This window comes from Eulemur rufifrons, chromosome 23 (assembly GCF_041146395.1).
Source record: "Eulemur rufifrons isolate Redbay chromosome 23, OSU_ERuf_1, whole genome shotgun sequence".
Classification (NCBI taxonomy): domain Eukaryota; kingdom Metazoa; phylum Chordata; class Mammalia; order Primates; family Lemuridae; genus Eulemur; species Eulemur rufifrons.
In genome coordinates, this window is record NC_091005.1 from 31,557,770 (window position 1) to 31,583,656 (window position 25,887).

At 41.3% G+C, this 25,887-nt stretch overlaps 1 protein-coding gene across 1 annotated transcript; it reads left to right on the forward strand.

The window, feature by feature from the left end:
- Positions 1–4,469: 4,469 nt before the first annotated feature.
- DNAJA2 (DnaJ heat shock protein family (Hsp40) member A2) lies at positions 4,470–22,550 on the forward strand. The gene is made up of 9 exons (XM_069497755.1): positions 4,470–4,664; positions 5,934–5,993; positions 6,302–6,525; positions 11,543–11,623; positions 11,879–12,012; positions 14,100–14,296; positions 18,403–18,547; positions 18,672–18,799; positions 20,834–22,550. The coding sequence occupies exons 1-9, from the start codon at positions 4,587–4,589 to the stop codon at positions 21,023–21,025; spliced, it is 1,239 nt and encodes a 412-aa protein (XP_069353856.1). The 5' UTR covers positions 4,470–4,586; the 3' UTR covers positions 21,026–22,550.
- The last annotated feature ends 3,337 nt before the right edge of the window (positions 22,551–25,887 follow it).

Consider the following 25,887-nt stretch of genomic DNA (forward strand, 5'->3'; position numbering starts at 1 on the left):
TTCAAGGCTACAGTGAGTCCAGCATGGGCAACAGAGTGAGGCCCTGTCTCTAAAAAGAATTAAAATCAGTGTGTCAAACAGATGTCTGCAATCCCATGTTCACTGAAGCATTATTCGAAATAGCCAAGACATGGAATTAACCTAAATGTCCATCAGTGGATGAATGGCTAAAGAAAAATGTGATATATATGCACAACTGAATACTATACAGCCATTAAAAAGAAGGAAAGTCTGTCATTTGTAACAACACAGATGAACCTGGAGGACATTATGCTAAGTAAAATAAGCCAGGCACAGAAAGGCAAATACCACATGATCTCCCTTATATATGGAATCTAAAAAGGTTGAACTTATAGGAGAAGAGTAGAATGGTGGTTATCAGAGGCTGGGGATAGGGGGAGAATGAGGAGATAGTGACCAAAGGGTACAGTTTCAGTTAGATAGGAAGATAAGATTTCACGATCTATTGTACAACATGGTTACCATAGTCAATAATAATGTATATTTTAAAATTGTTAAAAGAATAGATTTTAAATGTTTTCACTACAAAAAAAAAATATGTGAGATGATGGATATGTTACTTAGCTTGATATAATCACTCCATATGTATACATATATCACAAAAAGGGTATGATCTAATACTAATAGACTAAGTGGGGAAACCCAGCAAGGTCTGTCTGTTTAGATTCTTCATGGCCTCTCTCTGCAGCTTTCCTTCCTCCAGATTATGGGGCAGGACTCCTTCTGAAATGGGGGTCTTATGACCTACAGTCAGACAAGGGAGGTCAGGGAATTTCTTTATGGCAAGTGCCAAGACTAAAAGGCAAAGAGAATATTATAGAGCATATTTTTTGTTTCTGTGGCCTGCCTTGGGGAGAAATAACAAGGGGTATCGGATTTATGAGCCAGGGACTGTGGATGAAAACCAATACATACATATATATTAAATATTTATCATACTATCACAATAGACATATCTTCTCCACTGTTTTTTCCCCACACAAATGGTTAGATAGCTAACCTAGTCAATTTCTCTGCTTAACTATACCACTGCAAAGATATATGCAAATTGAACCTTGACAATTGCTAATTAATGGCACAGTTTGACATGACAGGGTTTGAAAGGCTACTGGCAGGGCTAGAATACCATAGACAACTGCACCTGCCCCATCACTGAATTATCTACTTTGGCACTGCAAGAAAGTTAGAGATCATCCAGTGAACCAAACCCCACAATTTTTTCTTCCCAGAGTACCAACAACCATCAGTTCTGTGGTCCTGACACCTTTATAACAAGAACCATTAGCACTTTCATCTGTATCCCTGAAAAATATTTAAACTTGTATCAACTATTCTGTAAATTCAAAACTAACAGCAGAAGGCAAACCTACTTTTTTTTTTTTTTTTTTTTTAGAAAGTCTTGCTCTGTCACCCCAGGTAAAGTGCAGTGGCATCATCATAGCTCCCTGCAACCTCAAACCCCTGGGCTCAAGGCATCCTCCTGCCTCAGCCTCCCAAGTAACTATGACTACAGCCACCATGTCCAGCTGAGCAAACTATTTTTTGAACTGCCTGAGTTATATTTAATATACACAGAATTGTCTAAAGTAATGGATCACAAGGTTCTGCACTCGATTACCTGTGAACAGTATAAATGGCCAGCAAAAATACTGTCGTTCATATACCCTCTCCCTAGTCCTTACCTACCTCCTCCCCACCCCGACCCCATAGTTACTCGAGAATACCAAATCAAAATAAAGAAATTTAACACCAATGTAAGTCTGTCAGAAATCTGAAATCACTCCAGCTCAAACTTTAAATCATTTGCCTGGCGAGGGCAGGCCCTCAGATGCACTGTGACTCAGCATTTTATGGTGCCCGACCATGAAAAGAAATAAAGATATTTTTCCTTCCATAGCATTAGTTAAATATGGTGCCCAAATAAATGAACTCCCTCAAAAACACAAAGTCAGTGGCTGAAATGCTCACAGGGACACAGGTTTAACCCAGTCTCTGTGATAACAGGGAAGAGGGCATGTGTCAGTTGAAGCACACACAGAGCTGTTCTGAAATAACTTGCTGACCTATAAAATGAGCAAATAACAATGCTGACTACAATTAACACTCAGAAATGGAGAAAATGTTGTACGTAAATGAAAACAAATTTAAAAATAGGAACTGTGATTAATGGTTTAGAGTCAGGTAAAAACAACTGAGACCCAGGGAGGAGGGAATTTACCCAGCTACTCTTCATTATCATATCAGAAGCTAAAATGGAATCAAGTGAGGATTTTTTTCCTCTTGTACAAAAAAAAAAAAAAAAACCTGAGTAAAACTGAAAGAAATAGGAAAGTCCAGCTCTTTCAAACCGTTCCTGGGTAAAAAGACACTAAGATAAAAATAAAATAAAATACCTCTATGTGAAGGTTGCGATAAAGATAAGTTTTCAGTTCATATTCTCATGTACAGCAGGAACTGATAGAGAAATGAGAAAATGGTAATCGGTGAGCAGGGCGGCCTGGGGAGATGAGATCATGAAAAGGGGAAACGGGGCATTACACACAGGTTAGGGAGAAGTCCCTTTTCTCTAATGGTGAGTCCCATTAGAAAAGCCAGGAATTTAAATGAATGAAGACAATGAATAGATGTAGAAACTGCCTGTAGGCAAATGAGCCAAAAAGAATAGCTAATACTTAATTGGTTTTGGTTTCTGTTCTAAGCACTCTACTTGTATTAACTCTTTTAAACCAACGATATAAATACTGTTATTAAACCTCCATTTTACACATGAGGAAACAGCCTCAGAAAAGTTAAGCAACTTGCTAAAGGTCACATTGCTAATAAATGGCAGAGCCAGGCTACCAACCCACACAATCTAACCTCACCAGAATTTTATACTGCCTCTTATGAACATCTCAAAATGTGAACAGGAAGTAGAGACACAGCATTTCACAGCAATGCACCAGGAGAGAAAGATGGTGGTCAGCATTTAAATGGGAATGGCATTCACACACTTGAATTACTGAGGCCTTGATTGCAAAGACAGACCCGGTGGAACACAGAAGAGTGAATCTCCCCTAAGGAACCTACAGCCTATTAATGGAGTTCAAACTCAAATTCAAGAATGCCATTCATGTCACATAGCCTATCTGTCCACAAAGGCACAAACCAAGGGTAGTGGGAACTCAAATGAGACAGCAGTGTTCAACTAGGTTGTGGAATCAAGGAAGGCTTCACAGAGGAGCAACATTTCAGATGGGATTTGAGGAAAAGGGAGAGAGTTTGGTTTAAGGAGTATCAGTGACTTCTTATAGGGTTTTCAGGCTACATTTCAAAGTTCTTGGCATGGCACTCAAGACCCTCCACAACTAGTTTGGGGGTTGGGGATTGCCAAGGAAGGATTATCCTGAGTAAGATGCTTATGCTACCAGTTCAGGTTTCAAAGAATAGGAAGATCTTATTTTTCTGTCTCCATGGACGGCAAATAGGTTGAAGGCAGGCACTTTTCTAACACACGCCTCCCCTAGCTCAGGCTTCTGTGCCTCCTGGCACATGGCAGATGCACAGCAAACGTCTTCTGAGCTAAACCAAAGCGAATGTAAATCGCTGTCATCAATCACCAGATGACTGCACGCAACCAGACTGTCTTACACCATACAGGCAGACCTCCGGTGTTGGCTAATTTTAAAGCTATCAAGTAAGAGACTTAAACATATGATTCAGATGCAACGTGGGGACCTTGGTTTGGATCTGGATGCCACAAACCAATTGTAAAAGGCCTGAGAAAATTCAGAAAATGTAAATATGGACTGCTAACTAGATTAAAGGATTGTTAATTTCATTAAATGTGATGATGTGATTATGCCTTAATAAAGTCATCTGTTAGATATATATACTTTGGATATTTATGAATGAAACGGTTTCCCTTAAAACCCGACAGATCAGGAAGTATGGAGGGTGGAAAATAGATGAAACAAAATTGACTAAAATGTACCTAATGTACTCTGGGTGTAATATACTATTTTGGTAAAAGTTTGCGAATTCCCATAATATAAAAACACCCCGCACACCCCCCACGTGTTGTTTTTCATCGTAAGCCCCGAGGGAACCAGACCCAGCAGGCCGGCCGGCGTCTCGGCTTCTGAGGCCGGGCATTCTCCCGCGACTTCCTCCCCGCCGCGCTCGAAGCTAATGGACCGGGCGGCGTCGGCCTTTCATCCTCCGGCGCTCAGTGAGGCGGGCGTTAAACACGCGACCCCCGCAATAATAGCCTTTCGGAGAAAGCGATTCCTGGGGAGCGCCGTGTACAGTTCGTCCAGATTTTCTACCGAACCCGCCCTGCGGCCGACCCGAGGCAAAAGCAGCCCGCAGCCCACTCGTCACCCACCCCTTTAATGCCGCAGGCCTTGCCCGAGCGCTAGGGGGCGGGCTCCGCGCAGCGACGTCACGACGCGCTGTGCGTCGGGTCAAAGTTCAGTCCCTCCCCCGCTTCCCCCTCGCTGTCTCCCTCGGCCTGTGCCGCTGCCGACGCCTCTTGTGGGCCCGGCTCCGCCGCCTTCCTGCCTGATCGCTGCCCGGCTGCCGCCATGGCGAACGTGGCCGACACGAAGCTGTACGACATCCTGGGCGTGCCGCCCGGCGCCAGCGAGAACGAGCTGAAGAAGGTACTGGGGAGAAGGCCGTCCGGGCGGGTGCGTGGGGCGCGGGGCCTATGCGCCTGGGGCGGCCAGGCCGCGTTACGGGACCCTCCGCGGGCCGGCGCAGCCGCGGCGGCGCAGACTGGGGCGGCAGTGGCGGGACTGGCCTCTCCTCGGGCCGCGCACTCCGGCCTCGGCTGACCTTGGGCCGCCGGCCCCGCCCGCCCGCAGATACAGCAAGTAAAACTGACCCCTGCGCACACACTGCGAAAACCCTCCCTCCCTCCCTGCCCGGGCGGGCGCCGGAGGCCGGGCGCTCCCGGGAGCCAACAGCCCGACCGGCCGTCCTCGCGCCGAGGTCCCCACCTCGGAAAAACAGGTTGGGCCGAGGTGTCCGGCGCATCCCGGCCCCCGGGGAGAAGCTGCCCGCGCCGCGAGCGCCGGCGCCGAGTGTAGGGCCCCGCGGGGCGGAGCGGCTGGAGGTCGAGGCCGCCCCCGCCACTGACCTGGGGTAGCGCGGGTCTGTTCGGGTGCATTGTTCTGTGCGCAGGTAACCTGTGTCCCGTACCCACTTCAGGAACACGCTGGGGTCCCAGCCAGACCCCTGAGTGTTCGCCAAAAATAGCAGGCTTTGTTATCGCTCTTTGCAATGCTGCGAAATCTTTCATCTCAGGATTTCAAAGCACTTGAGGCATTTAATTAGGCCCCGCAGCATCCTCACGGGGCCAAGACTATCTGGTTTGTAAGCTGAGAAAAATGAGAATGTTCCTTAGGCAATGGGACGAGTGCGGTTGAGAGTAAAGGGAACTTCCTGTTACCTTACCGGAAATGCTAGTCGGTATTATATAATTCTCGAGTCTGTGAATGAAGACTTAAATGCAGCATGTTCAACCGCCTGACTGAGAGTGTATGGAGCTTCACTACGGCCGTGTGCAAATAAAACAACTAAAGACACTAAGCAGGACTTTCTTGACTTTTTCCCTTACCTTAGCAATAATGAAAATACGGAGTAATGTTTCAATATTTTGTTCTTGTCTGTGGCATTGTTTCAGCATTTTATCTGGTTTTTACTTCAGTATAACCTATTTTCAAGTATAACTATTGTCTAATTTGTTATGTTAGTGAGTAAACAACGTTGAGATGGAAAATGCCAAACAATCCAGGTGAATAGAGGGTGTTTTTGGAAGGTTATGGCTTTAGAACATTGCTTCTTGGAAAAGTGGATATTAAATTATCACAAATCTTTTAAACTGATGTTTGTATATATGTAACTTTTTTTTTTATCCATTTTGAAAGGCATACAGAAAGTTAGCCAAGGAATACCATCCTGATAAGAATCCAAATGCTGGAGACAAAGTAAGTTATTTGGAACTTTTTTATTCCTGAGGTCTTAGTTTTAAACTTTAATTGTCCTCCTTGAAAAAAGGAATGTTGTAGGAAAAATCCATCTGTGCTGATAGAGGCATATTTTTATGTTAAGAGTATTTTAGCTTTGTAATAGGAATACTAACATTCTGAGTAGCAATAGGTGGTAAATAGGACGAGAATAAGCCAAAAGTAACTTACAGCTTTTATTACAATGGAGTGGATTCTGGAAAAAGTGGCCTTTTTCCACTCTGCTATTTGAAAATCTAATTGTTTTCATTTTTACTTTTTCTTTATAGTTTAAAGAAATAAGTTTTGCATATGAAGTACTGTCAAATCCTGAGAAGCGGGAACTATATGACAGATATGGAGAACAAGGTCTTCGGGAAGGTAGCGGAGGAGGTGGTGGCATGGACGATATCTTCTCTCACATTTTTGGTGGGGGTTTGTTCGGCTTCATGAGTAATCAGAATAGAAGTCGAAATGGCAGAAGAAGAGGAGAAGACATGATGCATCCGCTCAAGTGAATATCTTTTTTCTTTTAAATATTAAATAACTTTTTTCAAGTGGTTATACCCAATAGAACATAAAAGTATCATAGAATGTTTTATCCTTTATTAGAAAAAAAATCTTTCATTTGCCTTACTGTCTTCATTGGGTGATTAAATTGAATTTCATAATCTGGATGTTTGTACTTTGCTACAGATCTTAAAAGGATGGTTGATTTTTTTTTTCTTACTGAGTAAGAAGGTTGTTTTTTGTTTTTTTTATTTCAAAATATTAAAGGGGTACAAATGTTTTTGTTACATGGATTGCTTTTATAATGCTTAAGTGTGCCTATCACACAAATAGTGTTCATTGCACCTGATAGGTAAGTTTTTTTTCCCTCTTCCCCCTCTCCTTGATTTCCAATGACCTTTACATCTCTTTATGACCGTGTGTGCCCATGGATTGGCTCCCAGTTATTGGAGAATCCATGTGTTTGTTTGTCCATTCCTGAGATACTTTGCTTAGGATGAATGATCATCTCTAGTTCCGTCTAAGTTGCTGCAAAAGACATTATTTCATTCCCTTTTTTTGGCTGAGTAGTTACTCCCTTGCATTCATATACCATATTTTCTTAATCCACCCATGAATTGATGGGCACTTAGGTTGATTCCACATCTTTGCAATTGTGAATTGTGCTGTGATAAAAATTAGAGTGCAGGTGTCTTTTTGATTAAATGACTTCTTTTCCTTTGGGTAGATAGCCCAGTACTGAGATAGCTGGGTCAAATGGTAAGTCTACATTTATTTCTTTGAGGACTCTCCTGTTTTCCATAGAGGTTGTACTAATTTGCAGTCTCACCAATACTGTGTGAGTGTTCCTTTCTCTCTGCATCCATGCCAGCATCTATTGTTTTTTGACTTTTTAATAATGGCCATTCTGACAGGGATATGGTGGTATCTCATTGTTTTAATTTGCATATCCCTGATTAGTGAGAGTGAGCATTTTTCCATATTTTTTGACCATTTGTCTATCTTTTGAAAAACTTCTGTTCATGTCTTTTGCCCACTTTTTGATGGAGTTGTTTTTTTTCTTGCTGATTTGTTTGAGTTATTTGTAGATTCTAGGTATTAGCCCTTTATTGGATGCATAGTTTGCAAATATTTTCTCCAATTCTGTAGGTTTATTTACTCTGTTGATTATTTCCTTTGCCGTGCAAAGCTTTTTAATTTAATCAAGTCCCATTTACTTATATTTGTTGTTGCTATATTTGTCTCTGGGGTCTTAGTTAAAAATTCTTTGCCTAGGCTAATATCTAGAAGAGTTTTTCCCTACATTTTCTTCTAGAATTTTTATGGTTTCATGCCTTACACTTAAGTCTGTTATCCATGTTGAATTAATTTTTGCATATGGTGAGAGATTGGGGTCCTGTTTCATTCTTCTGCATGTAGCTATCCTGTTTTCACAGCACCAGAAGATGGTTTTGTTATATGATTCTGAGGCTACTTGTTATATAATTTAAAATTTCAAGTGTGAAGATTAATTTTTTTTTCCCCCTAAGACAGAGCCTCGCTCTGTTACCCAGGCTAAAGTGCCGTGGCATCATCCTAGCTCACAACAACCTCTAAACTCCTGGGCTTAAGCTATCCTTCTGCCTCAGCCTCCTGAGTAGCTGGGACTACAGGCATGTGCCACCATGCCCAGCTAATTTTTTCTATATATATCTTTAGTTGTCCAGATAATTTCTTTCTATTTTGGTAGAGACGGGTCTCACTCTTGCTCAGGCTGGCCTCGAACTCCTGACCTCGAGCGATCCTCCTGCCTCGGCCTCCCAGAGTGCTAGGATTACAGGCCTGAGCCACCGCGCCCGGCCTATTTTTTGAAATATGTAAATCTTCCAAGTTACTTTTTATTTAAAAACAAAGTGAATGACTATCTGCCTAATTTGTGTTTTGTTTGTTTGTTTTGTTTCTTGGGAGGAGGGGCAAAGTCTTGCTCTGTTACCCAGACTTGAGTGCTGTGGCATCAGCCTAGCTCACTGCACCCTCAAGCTCCTGGCCCAAGCAATCCTCTTGCCTCAGCCTCCCAAGTAGCTGGGACTACAGGTACCCACCACCATGCGAGGCTAATTTTTCTGTTTTTAGTAGAGATGCAGTTTCGCTCTTGCTCAGGCTGGTCTCGAACTCCTGAGTTCAAGCAGTCCTCTCGCCTTAGCCTCCCAGAATGCTAGGATTTATCTGCTGGCCTTATCTGCCTAATTTGTTTACATGTTATAGTCACTCATTACTTGATCCTCAGCGTCTCAGCGTGAACGCTCTTAAATTGGTTTCCGTGGAGCTTTACTGGCTTCCAGCCTGATGTTAACATGCCAACATATGAATGGTGTCTGACCTTGATCTTAGGCTGCGAACCCACAAGACCTGTACAATATGAAAATAGCCATTTCACTTTAAAAAATCTGTGAGGTCTTTTACCCTGTTAATTTTTTCATGTACTGAGAAATGGTTTTGTTAGCAAATGCCAGCAACTGAAGTTCAAGTGCTTATTCAAAGTATTTCATAATATCTAGTTTATACGTTGGAGTAAATGAGAGGAAGTCATGTATAGTCTGTTACTTTGAGCCTCCTCCATAAATCATTAAGTTTATATTTTATTAATAAAAAAATTTACCCTCAGAAGTAAATTATTTGGATACCATTCCAAAAGTAGTATTTGTGCAATGTAGGTTAGTTATTTCATATTTTGATACAGAAATGGGCTAAAACGTAAATAAGGTGAAGAAAGTGCTTGCTGCACCTTATGGCTCTTCATATTTAAAAATTTTTTTGTATTATACAGTAAAGGCAGTTTTTTGCTGTTTTCTTTTAACACTGAAAATTTTCCTGTTATTACAAACATTTTATTTTGGGTAGCTTTACAGTACTCCATTCTGTGATTTAATCAATCACTCACACTTCATTTTGGAAAAGATCCAAAGTCCAAAATGCTTCTCGTCTAAAGCGTTTTGGATAAGAGATAATGCAACCTTTTAGAACACAACAAGAAGCGGGAAACCAAATTATTAACTACATTGCTGCCAGTGCATTATTATGCATTATGGTGGTGTCACGGTTTTTTTGTAAAAAATAATACTGCTATGAGTATCTTTATATCAGCTTTGTCTCTTTGGTGGAAATTCCCAGCCAAGCAAGTGTTTTAAGGCTGATAAATACAACTAAATTGCATTGTAGAGCAATTGTGCCAATTTAGGTCCCATTGGTGGAGAGTGCCAGCTTTGCCAAAATTTACCTGCATTTTTCCTTCCTTGGCCATGTTGAAGTGTGGACTTTTCTGACTTTTAGTGATAGAGGTTTTGCGTATTAATTGTAATTTAGTATGTAGAGGGGGAAAGACCTATTTTAAAATTTTCTTTTTTCGGCCAGGCATGGTGGCTCACGTCTGTAATCCTAGCACTCTGGGATGCCGAGGCGGGAGGATTGCTTGAGGTCAGGAGTTTGAGACCACCCTGAACAAGAGCAAGACCCCATCTACTAAAAATAGAAAGAAATTAGCAAGCCAACTAAAAATATATAGAAAAAATTAGCCAGGCATGGTGGCTCACGCCTATAGTCCCAGCTACTAGGGAGACTGAGGCAGAAGGATTGCTTAAGCCCAGGAGTTTGAGGTTGCTGTGAGCTAGGCTGACACCACGGCACTCTAGCCAGGGCAAAAGAGTGAGACTCTGTCTCAAAAAAAAAAAAAAAAGTTCTTTTTTCTTTTTTTTTGTTTCCAGTGCTATATTGAATAGGAAGAACCCTCTTTTTTTTTTTTTTTTAAAGATTTGGTTAAAAGTTCTTGCAAAGAGTGTAAAGTACAGATGCAACAAGTGCATTTTTCTAAGGCTAAGCTGTACATATGTCATTATTTGGAAGTGTTACTGGTAATGTTTTGTCCATAAGCATGTTACTCTTACACTGCCTAAAACGTTAGAACTTGAAATAATTTTGAGAAAGTTTGAATACAACAAAGTACTACAGGTGCTTTGTAAAATATCTTTAACTATTTTTTTTGTTCCTCTCCCAGGATTTTAAAGTAAATCATTGTAGATTGAGCATCCCTAATCTGAAATCTGGACTGCTTCAGAATCTGAAACTTTGTGGGCACAGACATGATGCCACAAGTGGAAAATTCCACACATAAGTACTTAACACATGAGGCCAAGACACGGTGGCTCATGCCTGGGAGCCTAGCACTTTGGGAGGCCAAGGCAGGGGGTTGATTGAGGCCAGGAGGTCAAGACCAGCCTGAGTAACATAGCAAGTCCCCTATCTCTATAAAATAAAATTTTTTTTAAGTACTTAACACATAATTCTGAAAACTGGCAGTAAAGAAAAAAAATAAGTATTTAACACATTTTGTGCTCAAAATTATTGAAAATACTGTATAGAATTACCTTCAGGCTATGTGTATAAGGTGTATATGAAAACATAAATGAATGTTAAATTTGGATCCCATCCCCAAGATACCTCATTACGTATATGCAAATGTTTGAAAATTTGAAAAAATCCAAAATGCTTCCGGTCCCAAGTATTTTAGATAAGGTATACACAACCTGTGCTACTAAAAGAGATTTTATTATTTTTATTTATTTATTTATTTATTTCTGAGACAGAATCTCGCTCCGTTGCCCGGGCTAGAGTGCCATGGCGTCAGCCTAGCTCACAGCAACCTCAAACTCTTGGGCTCAAGCAATCCTCCTGCCTCAGCCTCCCCAGTAGCTGGGACTACAGGCATGCGCCACCATGCTCGGCTAATTTTTTATGTATTTTTTTTTTAGTTGTCCTGTTAATTTCTTTCTATTTTTTAGTAGAGACTGGGTCTCTGCTCTTGCTCAGGCTGGTCTTGAACTCCTGAGCTCAAACAATCCGCCTGCCTCGGCCTCCCAGAGTGCTAGGATTATAGGCATGAGCCACCGCGCCCGGCCAGTGGAATTTGTTGTATCAGGTATCATTTATATCTAGTATTTAATGAAACATGCCAAAATTTGTTTGAACCTGATTCTTTTCTCCCCCAGAGTATCCCTAGAAGATCTGTATAATGGCAAGACAACCAAACTACAACTTAGCAAGAATGTTCTCTGTAGTGCATGCAATGGGTAAGTATATGTTCTGGTTTATGTAGTATGTTTTGTCTGTTCTTTCAGTGACATGCTAAAAGTCTATACCGGGTATAAATTGCTCATAATTTAAAACTTAATATCCAATAGAACGTTTTCTGATGTTTCTGAAAGTCATTTTAAATGTTAGTTGTTGGGGGTTGAAGATGACGGTGAAAGCACAATGCTTGTTTGTCATGCCTTACTGGAATGGTCTATCAGGAAAAACCTAATTTCTACTTCTGCTTGCTTTAGCCAAGGTGGAAAGTCTGGGGCTGTTCAGAAGTGCAATGCTTGTCGAGGCCGAGGCGTGCGCATCATGATACGACAGCTGGCTCCGGGAATGGTGCAGCAGATGCAGTCGGTGTGCTCTGACTGTAATGGAGAAGGTATCTGCGCCAGTACTTCTGCTTTTGTGTTGGGATGGTTTGGGAATGCAGAAATTGCAGAGGGTTATAGTTCTTCTCTTTTAAAAGAGTATTTGTGTTCATCTTATTAAAGAAAAAATAACGAAATTTTTCTAAAAAGTGAAAATAATTATTCCATTATGTGTGTATCCAGTGAACACAGGAAAACAGCAAATTTATGTTATGTTCAATGAAAGGTTAGTCTTTTTAATTCCAAAAAGGTGAGCAAGATGATTATTTGTCCCTTTGTATTTTCTAAAGTTATATTTGATAAAGGAAGAGACAGCAAATTGTTTAGTTATTCTGATACGTGGAGGATTTTACCGTAAGCTTTAGTTAGCTTTTGAGGGTGGATATTGGGATTGAAGCTCCAAGTATTTTAGGCTTTGTTGACGGAATAGTTTCTGTCATAACCATTCACCTCTACCTAATCTTTTAGTGCTTTTATAGCCACAGTTTGTAAACAAACGAATGTGGCTGTGTTCTAATAAAACTATGTACAAAAGCAAGTCGCTTTCCCAATTTGGCCCATGTGAAGCCCCTACCCAACAGCTGTGCTATCTGTAGAACGTGTTTTTTGCGATGTTGCAGATGTTCTGCGTCTCCAGTGTCTGGCATGGTAGCCACTTGTCACCTGTGGTTATTGAGCACTTAAAGTGTGGCTAATGTTACTGAGGAAGTGAATCTTTAATTTTAATTAAACTTAAATAAATAGCTGCAAGTGGCTAGTGGCTACCATAGTAGACAGTACAGTTCTAGAGTATCCTTTTGCAATTGCTGTTGGAAGTGATGAGGTAATTTTGAAAATCTACGTGTTATATTCCCTTCCTTTAGAGTCTCTATGCATTTGACCTTATTAAAGCTGTTAACAATTCCTGCTATCAAGAAACCAATGTTGACTGAAATCTCTTCCCATGTACAATTATCGTTTTGAAGAACTAGTGTTTTGCAGATTATACTTTTCAAAAAAAAGTACTGATGAAGTCATCAATTATATACATTTTCTAAGCGTTAAAATGTGGCAGTAATCAGCGGTGCTATTTTTTTCTATACTATACTATGTACAACTTTAGTTTTATTTTATTGTTACCATAATCAAATATCTCGGACAGATACATAGAAGAGAAAATCTGTGTTGTCCTAAACATGGTATGGACGTACTCAGTGCCAGCTAAAATTCAGCCATCTCTAATTGGTTTGGGAAATGATAGTGTACCTACATGAAAGGAAGACCCAAAGTAGAACAGCTGGATGGCTCTTAGTCTATGAAATAAATAAATTCTAGTTCAACTGTACAATTTAATAAGGAGCCATAAGGATATTTAAATTTTTATTTGGGTTGTCTTTGTCCATTGTTAAACTTACATGAAACTAAAACTGAAAATAAACCCTTTCCTGAAGAAGCAGTTGTAGGCCGGGCGCGGTGGCTCACGCCTGTAATCCTAACACTCTGGGAGGCCGAGGCAGGTGGATCGTTTGAGCTCAGGAGTTCGAGACCAGCCTGAGCAAGAGCGAGATCCCATCTCTACTAAAAATAGAAAGAAATTATATAGACAACTAAAAATGTATATAGAAAAAAAAAATTAGCTGGGCATGGTGGCACATGCCTGTAGTCCCAGCTACTTGGGAGGCTGAGGCAGGAGGATCGCTTGAGCCCAGGAGTTTGAGGTTGCTGTGAGCTAGGCTGACGCCACGGCACTCTAGCCCGGGCAACAGAGTGAGACTCCTGTCTCAAAAAAAAAAATGCAGCAGTTGTAGAAGCCCCAGCATCTGACTACCCATTTTTGTCTCCTTGATCCTCAGGCTTTGTTTTAGCTTTAGGAGGTAAAGTCAGGATCCCAGAGTGTTAAGATACATTACATTCTGGAATAGCTGGTAGCTGGTTCCTTCAGGTAGCCTGCAGTAAAATGTGAGTTTTTATTATTCGGAATTGTACTTTAAACGAAAATTTGGGTATTAAAAGAAACTCAGAAAACGTATTTAATAAATGAGGGCATTACCAAGACCTGTTTTACTTCAGAATGCAGTATAGTTCTCTTGCTGGAAGTTTCAATGACCTCTCTTTCCAGGAGAGGTAATTAATGAAAAGGACCGCTGTAAAAAATGTGAAGGGAAGAAGGTGATTAAAGAAGTCAAAATTCTTGAAGTCCACGTAGACAAAGGCATGAAACATGGACAGAGAATTACATTCACTGGGGAAGCAGACCAGGCCCCAGGAGTGGAACCAGGAGATATTGTTCTTTTGCTACAAGAGAAGGAACATGAGGTAATTTCCGTATTTTTAGTTTGCTTTGTTTTTGTATTTTCTGTTATTCGTAAGTGACTCTTGCTTTGCTTGCGAGAAATAGGTTAGACCTGTTTGGGTTCCTAGAGCAACACTGAACATAGACAAAGTTGTTAAGGAGCAGAGCTAAGGCGTAAGACTGACTGGTGTAAGACTAACAGGGCAGGTGGATCAAAAGCACTGTAGGAGCCGATCGTAGTCCCGGCTGGGCAGTTGGTTAGCAGTGTAACCTTAAGTAATCCTGTTCTCTCTGTACCTCAGTTTCCTTGTTTATGAACATAGAGGCACTGGACCAGATGGTGTAAAGCTGCCTTATTTTTCGCTGTGAAACTCCTTGGATGGGTGGTTAGTGGACAGGGCTTCATTCCTCAGCGCTGTTCCCTTGCTGTGTGTTACTTACTGGGTAGCCAGGTGAGCTTTCCTTGAAAAAAAGGGTTCTGGGGTTTTTGAAATGCATTTTTTTAAAAGTTTCTGTAGAATATGGTCTAGTACATGTCATTTTGATTAAAATAGTGCACCTGTATTTTCTAATGTCCATATAGTACACTGTGCACTTTTATTCATAAAGAATATACTGAGAGTTATTCATGAAATACCCCATCAGTAATCATCCAAATTCCTGAGTAGATGGATTTGACAGGAAGGCTTTGTACCTGAGCCCATTTATTCAAGCTTTCTTCTGAGAGTCTTTACATCACAGGTTAACCACTTTTTTAGGTTACACTGAAATTTTCTCCTATTTGATGGTCATTTCTACAAATTGGGTAAATTTTTAAAACGACTTCAAGCATCCAATGGAGAACAACAAAGCCACGTTGAGATGCAGATACTAGGAGTTTGTACTCCCTCACAAGGTTGTGACTTGCTCCCTGGACACCCTTTCAGGGTATACTAGTCACGCTTCATGCTTCAGCAAAGCTGTAAATTACTGTGTATTTTGGCTCGTCATGGTTATTGCAAACGTACAAATGGCCAGGGTGTTCTAGATTGCTAAAAAATAAGAGGAATTTCTAGAATTCTGTATTAGGGTCTTGTAGGCTAAAATACTTGTGACTCTTACAAGATTATTTCTTGACGTTTTAGCTACCATTTGTTCAATCTTGCCTGCTGTGCATATTCTACCATACAAGGAATAAGAAAGAGGCAGAAAGATGGAAAGATAGCTAAATAATTCAGAAGTCTGCTTATGTGTAGGTTAAACTGTATGTATGTATTTATTTATTTATTTTTTGAGACAGAGTCTCACCTGTTGCCTGGGGTAGAGTGCCGTGGCATCAGCCTAGTTCACAGCAACCTCAAACTCCTGGGCTCAAGCGAACCTCCTGCCTCAGCCTCCCGAGTAGCTGAGACTACAGGCATGCACCACCATGCCTGGCTAATTTTTTCTATATATATTTTTAGTTGTGCAGCTAATTTCTTTCTATTTTTAGTAGAGACAAGTTCTTGCTCAGGCTGGTCTCGAACTCCTGAGCTCAAACAATCCACTTGCCTTGCCCTCCCAGAGTGCTTGGATTACAGGCGTGAGCCACCATGCCTGGCGAACTGTATTTTATTTTATTTCATTTTTACTGATTTATTTTTTTTGAGACAAGGTCTCAGCAACACCTAAATGGCCATAATAAGATTAGGGTGGGTGCTGTGGCTGTAACAGTGTAAATCTGATCAAAAAACATTAAATTTTTTCAGTTTTGGCCAGGCATGATGGCTCACTCCTGTATCCTAGCACTCTGGGAGGCCGAGGTGGGAGGATTGCTCGAGGTCAGGAGTTCAAGACCAGCCTGAGCAAGAGTGAGATGAGACCCTGTTTCTACTAAAAATAGAAAGAAATTAGCCGGACAACTAAAAATATATAGAAAAAATTAGCCGGGCATGGTGGTGCATGCCTGTAGTCCCAGCTACTCGGGAGGCTGAGGCAGGAGGATCGCTTGAGCCCAGGAGTTTGAGGTTGCTGTGACCTGGGCTAACGCCATGGCACACTAGCCTGGGCAACAGGTGAGACTCTGTCTCAAAAAAAAAAAAAAAAAACACCATTCAGTTTTGAGAGTACTATATCATCTATATTCACCTTCTTGCCTGTTCAGTATGCCTGTTTGTATTTTTCAGTGTTCTGTCTACCAGAGTGCATTTGTACAGCACAGAACCACAGTATCTGGTGATGTTAGCTACTCCTCTGTAGTCTGTACTTTTGCTTTTCAGAAATTATAACTTTTCAGTGTTTTACTGTCTGGTGCTTGGGTAGTCTCCCTCCTTATTAATCTTGTTTTTTAAAAACTCTGGCATTCTTGCTTATATCTCTGTTTAAACTTCAGCATCAAATTGTCTAGCTCCTTCACCCTGACAACGACTCTGAGATTTTTTTTTTTAATTGAAATCACTTTCTTTTTTTTTTCTTCTTTTTTTTTTTAGATGTGGTCTTGCTGTGTTGCCTGGGCTAGAGTACAGTGGCATCATCATTGCTCACTATAGCCTTGACTCATGGGCTCAGGCGATCCTTCTGCCTCGGCCTCCAGAGTAGCTGGGACTGCAGGTGTGCACCACCGTGCCCAGATAATTTTCAAATTTTTTGTAGAGACGAGTTGTTGCTATGTTGCCCGGGGTGGTCTTGAACTCCTGGCCTCAACTGATCCTCCCACCTTGGCCTCCTGAAGTGCTAGGATTATAGGCGTGAGCCACCATGCTGGTGAAATTATTTCAACTGAACTGTCCTGTACAAGAATGTGGTATCCCTTCCACTTCCCTGCTTCTAATTCAGCTTTAACTGAAAGGATATTTGGTAGAAGGTGGTTCTTGGAACACAGGCATTTTATAGTATTCTTACCATTTTAAAAGCATTGAAAAGTCCTGCATTAAACAACTTTACTGTTCCATTGTGAGGAACACTTGAGTATCTGTACATAGATAACAGACACAGATTTTTTCTCAAACTTTACCATACACGAATTGCCTGGAGGGCTTGTTAAAACCACAGATTGCTGTGCTCTACCTCCGTGGTTTCCCGCAGTAGGTAGGGAGCGGGGCCCGAGAACGTGTGTTCCTAGCAAGTTTCCTGGTGTTGCTGTGGCTGCTGGCCCAGAGCCACACTCAGAAGCCCTGGTTAATATAATGCTTTCACTTTGTTTAAGGGGTAAATTTAAGAGAATAACTTAGGAAAAGAGTCTGCCTTTCAGATTTCCTCTAAATGAACCAGCCAAGGTAGAAGAGAGGCTATTATATTGAAAGAAATCGACGCGGCCTTTCGCTGCCGTTTTTGATCTTAAATTTAAAAAATTTAAGTTTAAATTCTACTAAGCAAAAAATATGGGTTGAGCATGTGAGAAATTGGATGTATTTTTCCTGCACACTGAAAACTGAGAAATATTCTTTGTGCTTATTCAGTACCTTTAGCGTTACCGACGCTTATAGTGTAATATTGAATGACCCAACTTTAGCATTTGCTGTTTAATTTACATTCCTCTGCTTGATGGCTCACACCTATAATCCCAGCACTTTGGGTGGCCGAGGCAGGAGGATTGCTGGAGCCCAGGAATTCAAGACCTGCCTGGGCAACATAGCAAGGCCCCATCTCTAAAATTTAAATTGACACTCATCTAAGCAAGTTTTGGTGAAGTAAAGCTTGTTTGGACACGCACGAAGCGTGGAACTGAGCCCCTTCACTTCACTGGCTGAGCATTACTGGTCAAGCTTTTTTCTGTTGAGCTTCGACCCCTCTCCCATTTCCCTGTTCATGATCGTGTCCGGTGAGTGCCCCAGGGTGAGCCTGTTCTGTGGAAGCCCTCTAGGCTTTCGATATCTTTTTGCCCAGAGGCAGAATCAGAAAGTGGCCATAATTGCAGAATATACCTGGTGGCCTTGAGTCCTCAGCTCTGTTGCTCTCATATGCCATTGTTATCCCAGTTCAAGCATATGTTCTTTTAGAAGTTTCTATCTTGGAAATAGCTAGCTTTCCTAGTATATATCGAGCGAATTAGGCACAGTGGCAGTTTGGCTTTTATAGTGAATTAAGGTTTCCAAATTGACTCAGGAACATAATGCAACAGGGCATGGCTCCATAATTTTAAGAAAATGTTTCTTGTGTGCTTTATTTATAGGTATTTCAGAGAGATGGGAATGATTTGCATATGACATATAAAATAGGACTTGTTGAAGCTCTGTGTGGATTTCAGTTCACATTTAAGCACCTTGATGGACGTCAGATTGTGGTGAAATACCCCCCTGGCAAAGTAATTGAACCAGGTAAATCTTGATTTCATCTGATCCAGGTGTTCATGTGTTCTTACAGTTTTGTAATTTTTTATAGTGGGTAGCTCTCAAAAGAGACTTGAGTAAAATTCTTAATCATCTCCTTTTTACTTAATAGGATGTGTCCGCGTCGTTCGAGGTGAAGGAATGCCACAGTATCGTAATCCCTTTGAAAAAGGTGATCTTTACATAAAGTTTGACGTGCAATTTCCTGAAAACAACTGGATCAACCCAGATAAGCTTTCTGTAAGTGTTCTTTAAATTTAAGCAACAGCTGTCTACCAAGTTTTTTATTTTAAAAAAAATTTTTTTAGTGTCAGGATCTTGCTATGTTGTCCAGGCTAGAGTGTAGTGGCTCAATCATAGCTCACTGCAGCCTCGAGCTACTGGGCTCACGTGATCCTCCTGCCTTAGCCTCCTGAGTAGCTGGGACTGCAGGCACATACCACTATGCCTGGCTGACTTTTCTATTTTGTGTGTGTGTGTTGGGCGGGAGAGGGTCTTGTTCTTGCTCAGTCTGGTCTCGAACTCCTGGCCTTAAGCAATCCTTCTGCCTTGGCATCCCAAAGTGTTAGTATTACAGGTGTGCCCGGCCCCAAGTTTGGGGGTTTTTTTTTTTTTTTTGGTTTTTTTTGAGACAAGGGTCTCACTCTGTTGCCCGGGCTAGAGTGCCGTGGCGTCAGCCTAGCTCACAGCAACCTCAAACTCCTGGGCTCAAGCAATCCTCCTGCCTCAGCCTCCCGAGTAGCTGGGACTACAGGCATGCGCCACCATGCCCGGCTAATTTTTTCTATATATATTTTTAGTTGGACAGATAATTTCTTTTCTATTTTTAGTAGAGACGGGGTCTCGCTCTTGCTCAGGCTGGTCTCGAACTCCTGACCTCGAGCGATCCACCCGCCTTGGTCTCCCAGAATGCTAGGATTACAGGCATGAGCCACCGCGCCTGGCCCCCAAGTTTCTTTTAATAGTTGCTTTGTCACCTGCAATTTGTTTTTGGTGCTAAGATTATATCACACAATTTAAAATTTTGCTTTTTATGGGAGGATCACTTGAGGCCAGGAGTTTGAGGCTGCAGTGACCTATGATCCTGTCACTGCATTCCAGCCTGGGCAACAGAGAGACCCTGTCTCGAAAACAAACGAGCAAAAAAAAAAATGAGAAAGGGGCTAGAAGGAGTAGATATGGAGGATGACATCCTGGATTCTTTTTTTTTTTTTTTTTTTTTTTGAGACAGAGTCTCACTCTGTTGCCCAGGCTAGAGTGAGTGCCGTGGCGTTAGCCTAGCTCACAGCAACCTCAAACTCCTGAGCTCAAGCGATCCTCCTGTCTCAGCCTCCCGAGTAGCTGGGACTACAGGCATGCGCCACCATGCCCGGCTAATTTTTTCTATATATATTTTTAGCTGTCCATATAATTTCTTTCTATTTTTAGTAGAGGTGGGGTCTCGCTCTTGCTCAGGCTGGTCTCGAACTCCTGAGCTCAAACGATCCGCCCACCTCGGCCTCCCAGAGTGCTAGGATTACAGGCGTGAGCCACCGCGCCCGGCCCATCCTGGATTCTGGTGCTGCAATTTGCCAAGGCAGAATAGAGGAGGAAAACCAGGCGCAGGAAGGTGGGAAGGAAGATGATAATTGCCTTTTAGACACATGGAGTTGGATGTGTCTGCAGGATGTCCGCGTACAGATGCATAGCTGGTCACACCTGGGAGAGAGGGCGGTATGGCAACAGTGCAAAGCGTTTCCAGAGATACCACTGTCTTCATTTAATGAATGCAAAAATGGAAGTTGGAGAAAAAAATAAAATTTTGCCTTTTGAATGTTTGCGTGATTGATGGGTTTTTCTGGTTGTTTGGGAATCAAGGATTGCTGGTGTGCGTGTGGGGCCAAGCAGGGAACTGTGGAGGAGCACAGCGGGCCGGGTGTGAGGTGGCAGTGAGAGGACTGGTTCTCCCTGGAGATCAGACCCCTCACCCGAAGGGGGGGCCCCCACTCCTGCCTTTGGCATCTGTTGGTTCTAAGCAGGGTGCAGAAGGGCGTGTCTGGCATGAAATTTCCCAGTGTTTAAATGTTGACAACTTATTCCTTTTTTTTTAAGCAATAGATGAGTTTTACAAAAGATGCCTGGAGATTTGGCACGTGGGTCGTCAGTCTGGTCTCTGCCTTAGTGCAAAGACCAATCCGCTTTCCTATTTTAACTCTCAAAGAATCTGGACTGTATAAAAAGGGAAGGTGAATCAAAATCATAGAACTAACCTGATTTTTGTTTGTTTTCATGAAGGAACTAGAAGATCTTCTGCCGTCTAGACCAGAAGTTCCTAACGTAATTGGAGAAACAGAGGAGGTAGAGCTTCAAGAATTTGACACCACTCGAGGCTCGGGAGGTGGGCAGAGGCGTGAAGCCTATAACGATAGTTCTGATGAGGAAAGCAGCAGCCACCACGGACCGGGAGTGCAGTGCGCGCATCAGTAGACCGCAGCCAGACTGCACAGGTGGGTCTTTGGCCCACGTCTGCCTAATCTGTCGTCGGCGATCCAGCTGGAGGGTCTGATCAAGCCAGATGAACTGACGGACATCGGTTGGTCTATGTGTAACTTTTAAAATTGGTATAGTATCTACAGAGTGTATAATTTAAACTAACCACAAAGCTTTTACATCTTCATTTCAACTGTTCCGTAGCAGAATAAAGCGCTTGAAAGGAAACAAGACTCCCTTTCACACATGGGTTATAAGTTTCAGTCCTGCTATCTGTGCTTGATTTTTACCAGTTTTGTGTAGATTTTATGTTTCATATTTTACATTCAAATCCCACATTGTAAAGTTTGTACAATTTGTCCTGAAGCTTTGTGTTTGGCTGCACCTGCATAAGCTGCTACAAATAGAATAAAGAATTTCATAGCCTGTATCTATCATTTAGATGCATGGAAAAAATGGGCTTTGCACACAATGGGTTTGGAGCTGACTGGGAACAATGGAAAAATTACATTAGCTGTGGTTGTAAAGTTTTTTTTTTTGTTTTTTTTTTTTTTTCTTACCATCCTGTGAAAGGTTTCTGAAGCTCGATAATAAAAAGCAGTTGGTGTAAATTATTCTTTGTGTCACATTTTTAGAAGGAAAAACATATTTAGAATTGTACAATGTATCCTTAAACTGGAGAATGTATCCTTAGTTCTGGTTCTTAAACAGCCCATAAAACCCATTGGCCTGAAGCTTATGTCTCAGGCACCTGCCCATTTTGTAGTTTTAAAAGCAAAAGGTTGGTAGAAACAGGCTTTGATGGCTTCAGTTGATGCTGTGTAGAGTCAAGGAGGTCTAAGCCGTGTAACCTGCTAAGTTACGGGGCGGCCCGGGCCTGTCTCCCTAGTACCATGTCCTTTTTAAAAACAAGGTTAACGATGAATCGGTAGGAAACCTTGTCTGCATAGAAGCTGTTAAAATGCTATTTTCATTAAATGTTAAGTTAAAGATTCTCTGTCTCCATTAAGTTGAATATTTGAAATTGGGGAAAGCATTGTTACTTTGATTTTTTGTAATATTTCATAGAAAAGTAAAACTCTTAAGCTGATATGAGAAAAGTCAGGTAAAACTATGAAAAGGATGTTGTGTTTCTCTTTTCATCTTCTGATTCTTACCTTTTCACTCCCAGAGTAGACATTTTTAGAACACACTTATTTGGGGGGGGAAAAGAGACATCAGATACACATTTTACATTTGTAAAGAAACAAAGGTGAAAACTGAAAACTAAAATTTAAAAATGTATTATGCCACCCCTGAGCCTAAATATAGTGCTCATAGTTTATTTCTAGGTCTGTTAGAACCTGAATGAAAATAGGTGTCCTGACACTAATCAAGGCCTGTGAGGTTTAAATTATCGCCCTATGCACTCTACCTCCATTGTACAAAAATATTCCACAACAAGCCTGGGCAAGACTCAACAGCGTAATAGTTGTGTATCCAAGGTTACTTCCCTACAACCAATTCAAGCCTAAGAAATGCAGTGGCAATATGAAGTTTGTAGCCTTTCCAATAAAGGTTTATAAAACAGTTGTTCAGTGTAGTCTTTCTTTCAATTCTTCTACCCAGGCGTTTTGACTATAACAAAGAAAGCTTTTTGGAAATGTGGGAGAAAACCTGTTAAGATCTGTTATTTCACATGTTCTGCTTTGTAGAACACCTGTCTAGAGAGTAAGTATACATAAATACCACCAGCATAATTTCTTGTAATGGTTTTATTGAGGTATAATTTATATGCCATAAAATTTACCCTTTTAAAAGATTTACCACAATTCACTGGGTTTGAGTATATTCAGATTTGTACAACCATCACCACTAATTCCAGAACATTCTCATCACTTCAAAGAAGAAATCCTGAATCCATTAGCAGTCATTACCCGTTCCATTCTATCTCCAAGCCTTGTTGCAATCACTAATGGCTAATTCTGTTTATAAATGTTTGTCTTATTTTGGACGTTTTGTATAAGTGGAATCTTGATACGTAGCCCTTTGTGATGCGCTCGTTTGGCATGATGTTTCCGGGGTTTACCCTTGCCCACAGCGTGTATCAGCAGTCGTGTTGGCTCACAGCAAAGATGGATTCTGAGAAATGTATCATTAGGCATTTTTGTTACGCATTCATCAGAGTGAACAAACCTAGGAGGTATTGCACACCTAGGCTGTATGGTGGAGCCCGTTGCTCCCAGTCTATAAACCTGTACCAGGTTAGTGCACTGAATACTGCAGGCAGTTGTAACACAATGGCATTTGTGTGTCTAAACACAGAAAAGATACAGTAAACATACGGTATAGAAGATAAATGGTACACCTGTATAGGTACTTAACATGAATGGAGTTTGCAGGACTGGAAGTCCTGCTATGGGTGAGTCATTGTGTCAGTGGTGAGTAAATGTGAAGACCTGGGTAATTTTTAAATTTTTTGTAGAGATGGGGTCACACTATGTTGCCCAGGCTGTTCTTGAACTCCCAGCCTCAAGCAATCCTGCCTCAGCCTCCCAAAGTGCTAGGATTATAGGCGTGAGCCACCATGCTCAGCCCAGAAATACTTCATACACTTATTTTTTAAAAATTTTAACTTTTTAAGCTTTTTGTGAAAAATTAAGATACCAACACATGTAAATCTAGGCCTACACAGGGTCAGGATCATCAAGATGTCCCTAGGCAACAGGAATTTTTTCAGCTCTATTAAAACATGAGACCACCATATATGTGGTCCGTTGTTGACCAAAATGTTCTTACGTAATGCCTGACTACATTGTTATTGCCAAATATTTCATTGCATAGATATACCATTCATTCTGTTTACCCATTTATCAGTTAAATATTTTTTTTAATTTGGAGGCTATTAATGAATAATGGTGCTATGAACATTGATGTACAAATTTTTGTGCAAACTACTGTTTTCAGTTCATTTGTATATATACCTAGGATGGAATTGGGTCTCATGGTAACTGTGTTTAACTGTTTTGAGAAACTGCCAAACTTATCCAAAGTGGCTGCACTGTTTATAATCCTACCAGCAATGTAGGAGGGTTCTAATTTTCCACATCCTTGCCAACACATACCTTTTTGATTATCGCCATCTTTAGTGAGTTTGAAGTGGCCTTTGATTTGCATTTCCCTGTTGACTAATAATGTTAAGTATCTTTCCATGTGTTCAATTGGCCATTTGTATATATGTTTTTTTCTCTTATTTTTGAGACAGGGCTTTGCTCTGTTGCCCAAGCTACAGTGCAGTGGCATCATCATAACTCACTGCTCCCAAGTAGTTGGGACTACAAGCATGTGCTACTACACTGGGCTAATTTTTCTATTTTTTGTAGAGATGGGCTCTTGCTATGTTGCCCAGCCTGGTTCCAAATTCCTGGCCTCAAGCCATCCTCCGGCCTCAGCCTCCCAAAGTGCTGGGATTACAGGTATGAGCCACCATGCCCTAAGGTCCTTTTTCTGCTCTAGGATACCATATATTTTGTCATCATATCTGCATATGCTCCTCTTAACCTGTGACAATTCTCAGACTTCCTTTGTTTTTGATGACCTAAATAATTTTGAGGAACACTAGTCAGGTGTTTTGTAGAATGTTCCTCTATTCAAAATTTGTCTCATGTTTTTCTTATGAATAAACTCAGGTAAAAGTTGTTTCTAACAGTGTTAATTGCATGAATGGAATCAGTATAACATTATTTCAGTGAACATTTTTAGCACATATTCCTGCGTGTTACAAACTAAAGGCACATGTGGAAAAGTTTCTAGCAGTGCCACTTGTGCAAATGAATCTGTATAGTGCTGTTTCTTCTTCCTTTTTTTTTTTTTTTTTTTTTTTTTTGAGACAGAGTCTCACTCTGTTGCCCAGGCTAGAGTGAGTGCCGTGGCGTCAGCCTAGCTCACAGCACCCTCAAACTCCCTGGCTCAAGTGATCCTCCTGCCTCAGCCTCCCGAGTAGGTGGGACTACAGGCATGTGCCACCATGCCCGGCTAATTTCTCTATATATATTTAGCTGTCCATATAATTTTCTATTTTTAGTAGAGAGGGGGTCTCGCTCTTGCTCAGGCTGGTCTTGAACTCCTGGCTTCAAGCAATCCTCCCGCCTCAGCCTCCCACAGTGCTAGGATTACAGGCGTGAGCCACCACTGCGCCCGGCCCACTCTGTGTATTATTGATATAAAGTTAAATGGGTTTTGACAAATGGGTAACGTCCTGAATCTATTATTACAGTATCAGACACAGTAGTTTCACAACCCTAAAAAAAAAATCCCCTGTACTTGACTTATTTAACTTCTCCCTTGTCCTCCTCCTGAACCCGGGACAGCCACTTCTTACTGTTTGCCTTTTCCAAAATTTCATATAACTGGAATCATACAGTGTGTAGCCTTTTCACTTAACAATATGCGTTTAGGATTCAACCATGACTTTTCTTGGCTTGATATTTCATTTCTTGTTATTGCTAAATAAGATTCCACTGTACGATATACCACAATTTATCTCTTATAAGATAGTTGATTTGCAAATATTTTTTCCCATTCCATGGTTTTCTTCACTTTCTTGACAGTATCCTTTAAAGCACAAATGTTCTAAATTTTGATGAAGTCCAATTTATTTTTTCTCTTTCATCACTGCGTTTTTGGTGTCATACAAACAATTTTAACCAAAAGGTACAATGCTGGAGATGACCTTCGGTGTTCACTGATACGGTAACTGCTCATTTATATACAACTGGCTCCGGGGAGGAGCTAGTACGTTGCAGATTCTCTCTGGTAACTGGCAGGTACTTGGGACTATTCAACGATTGTGTCAGTTAGGTCCTGTGTTTTTTTGCCCC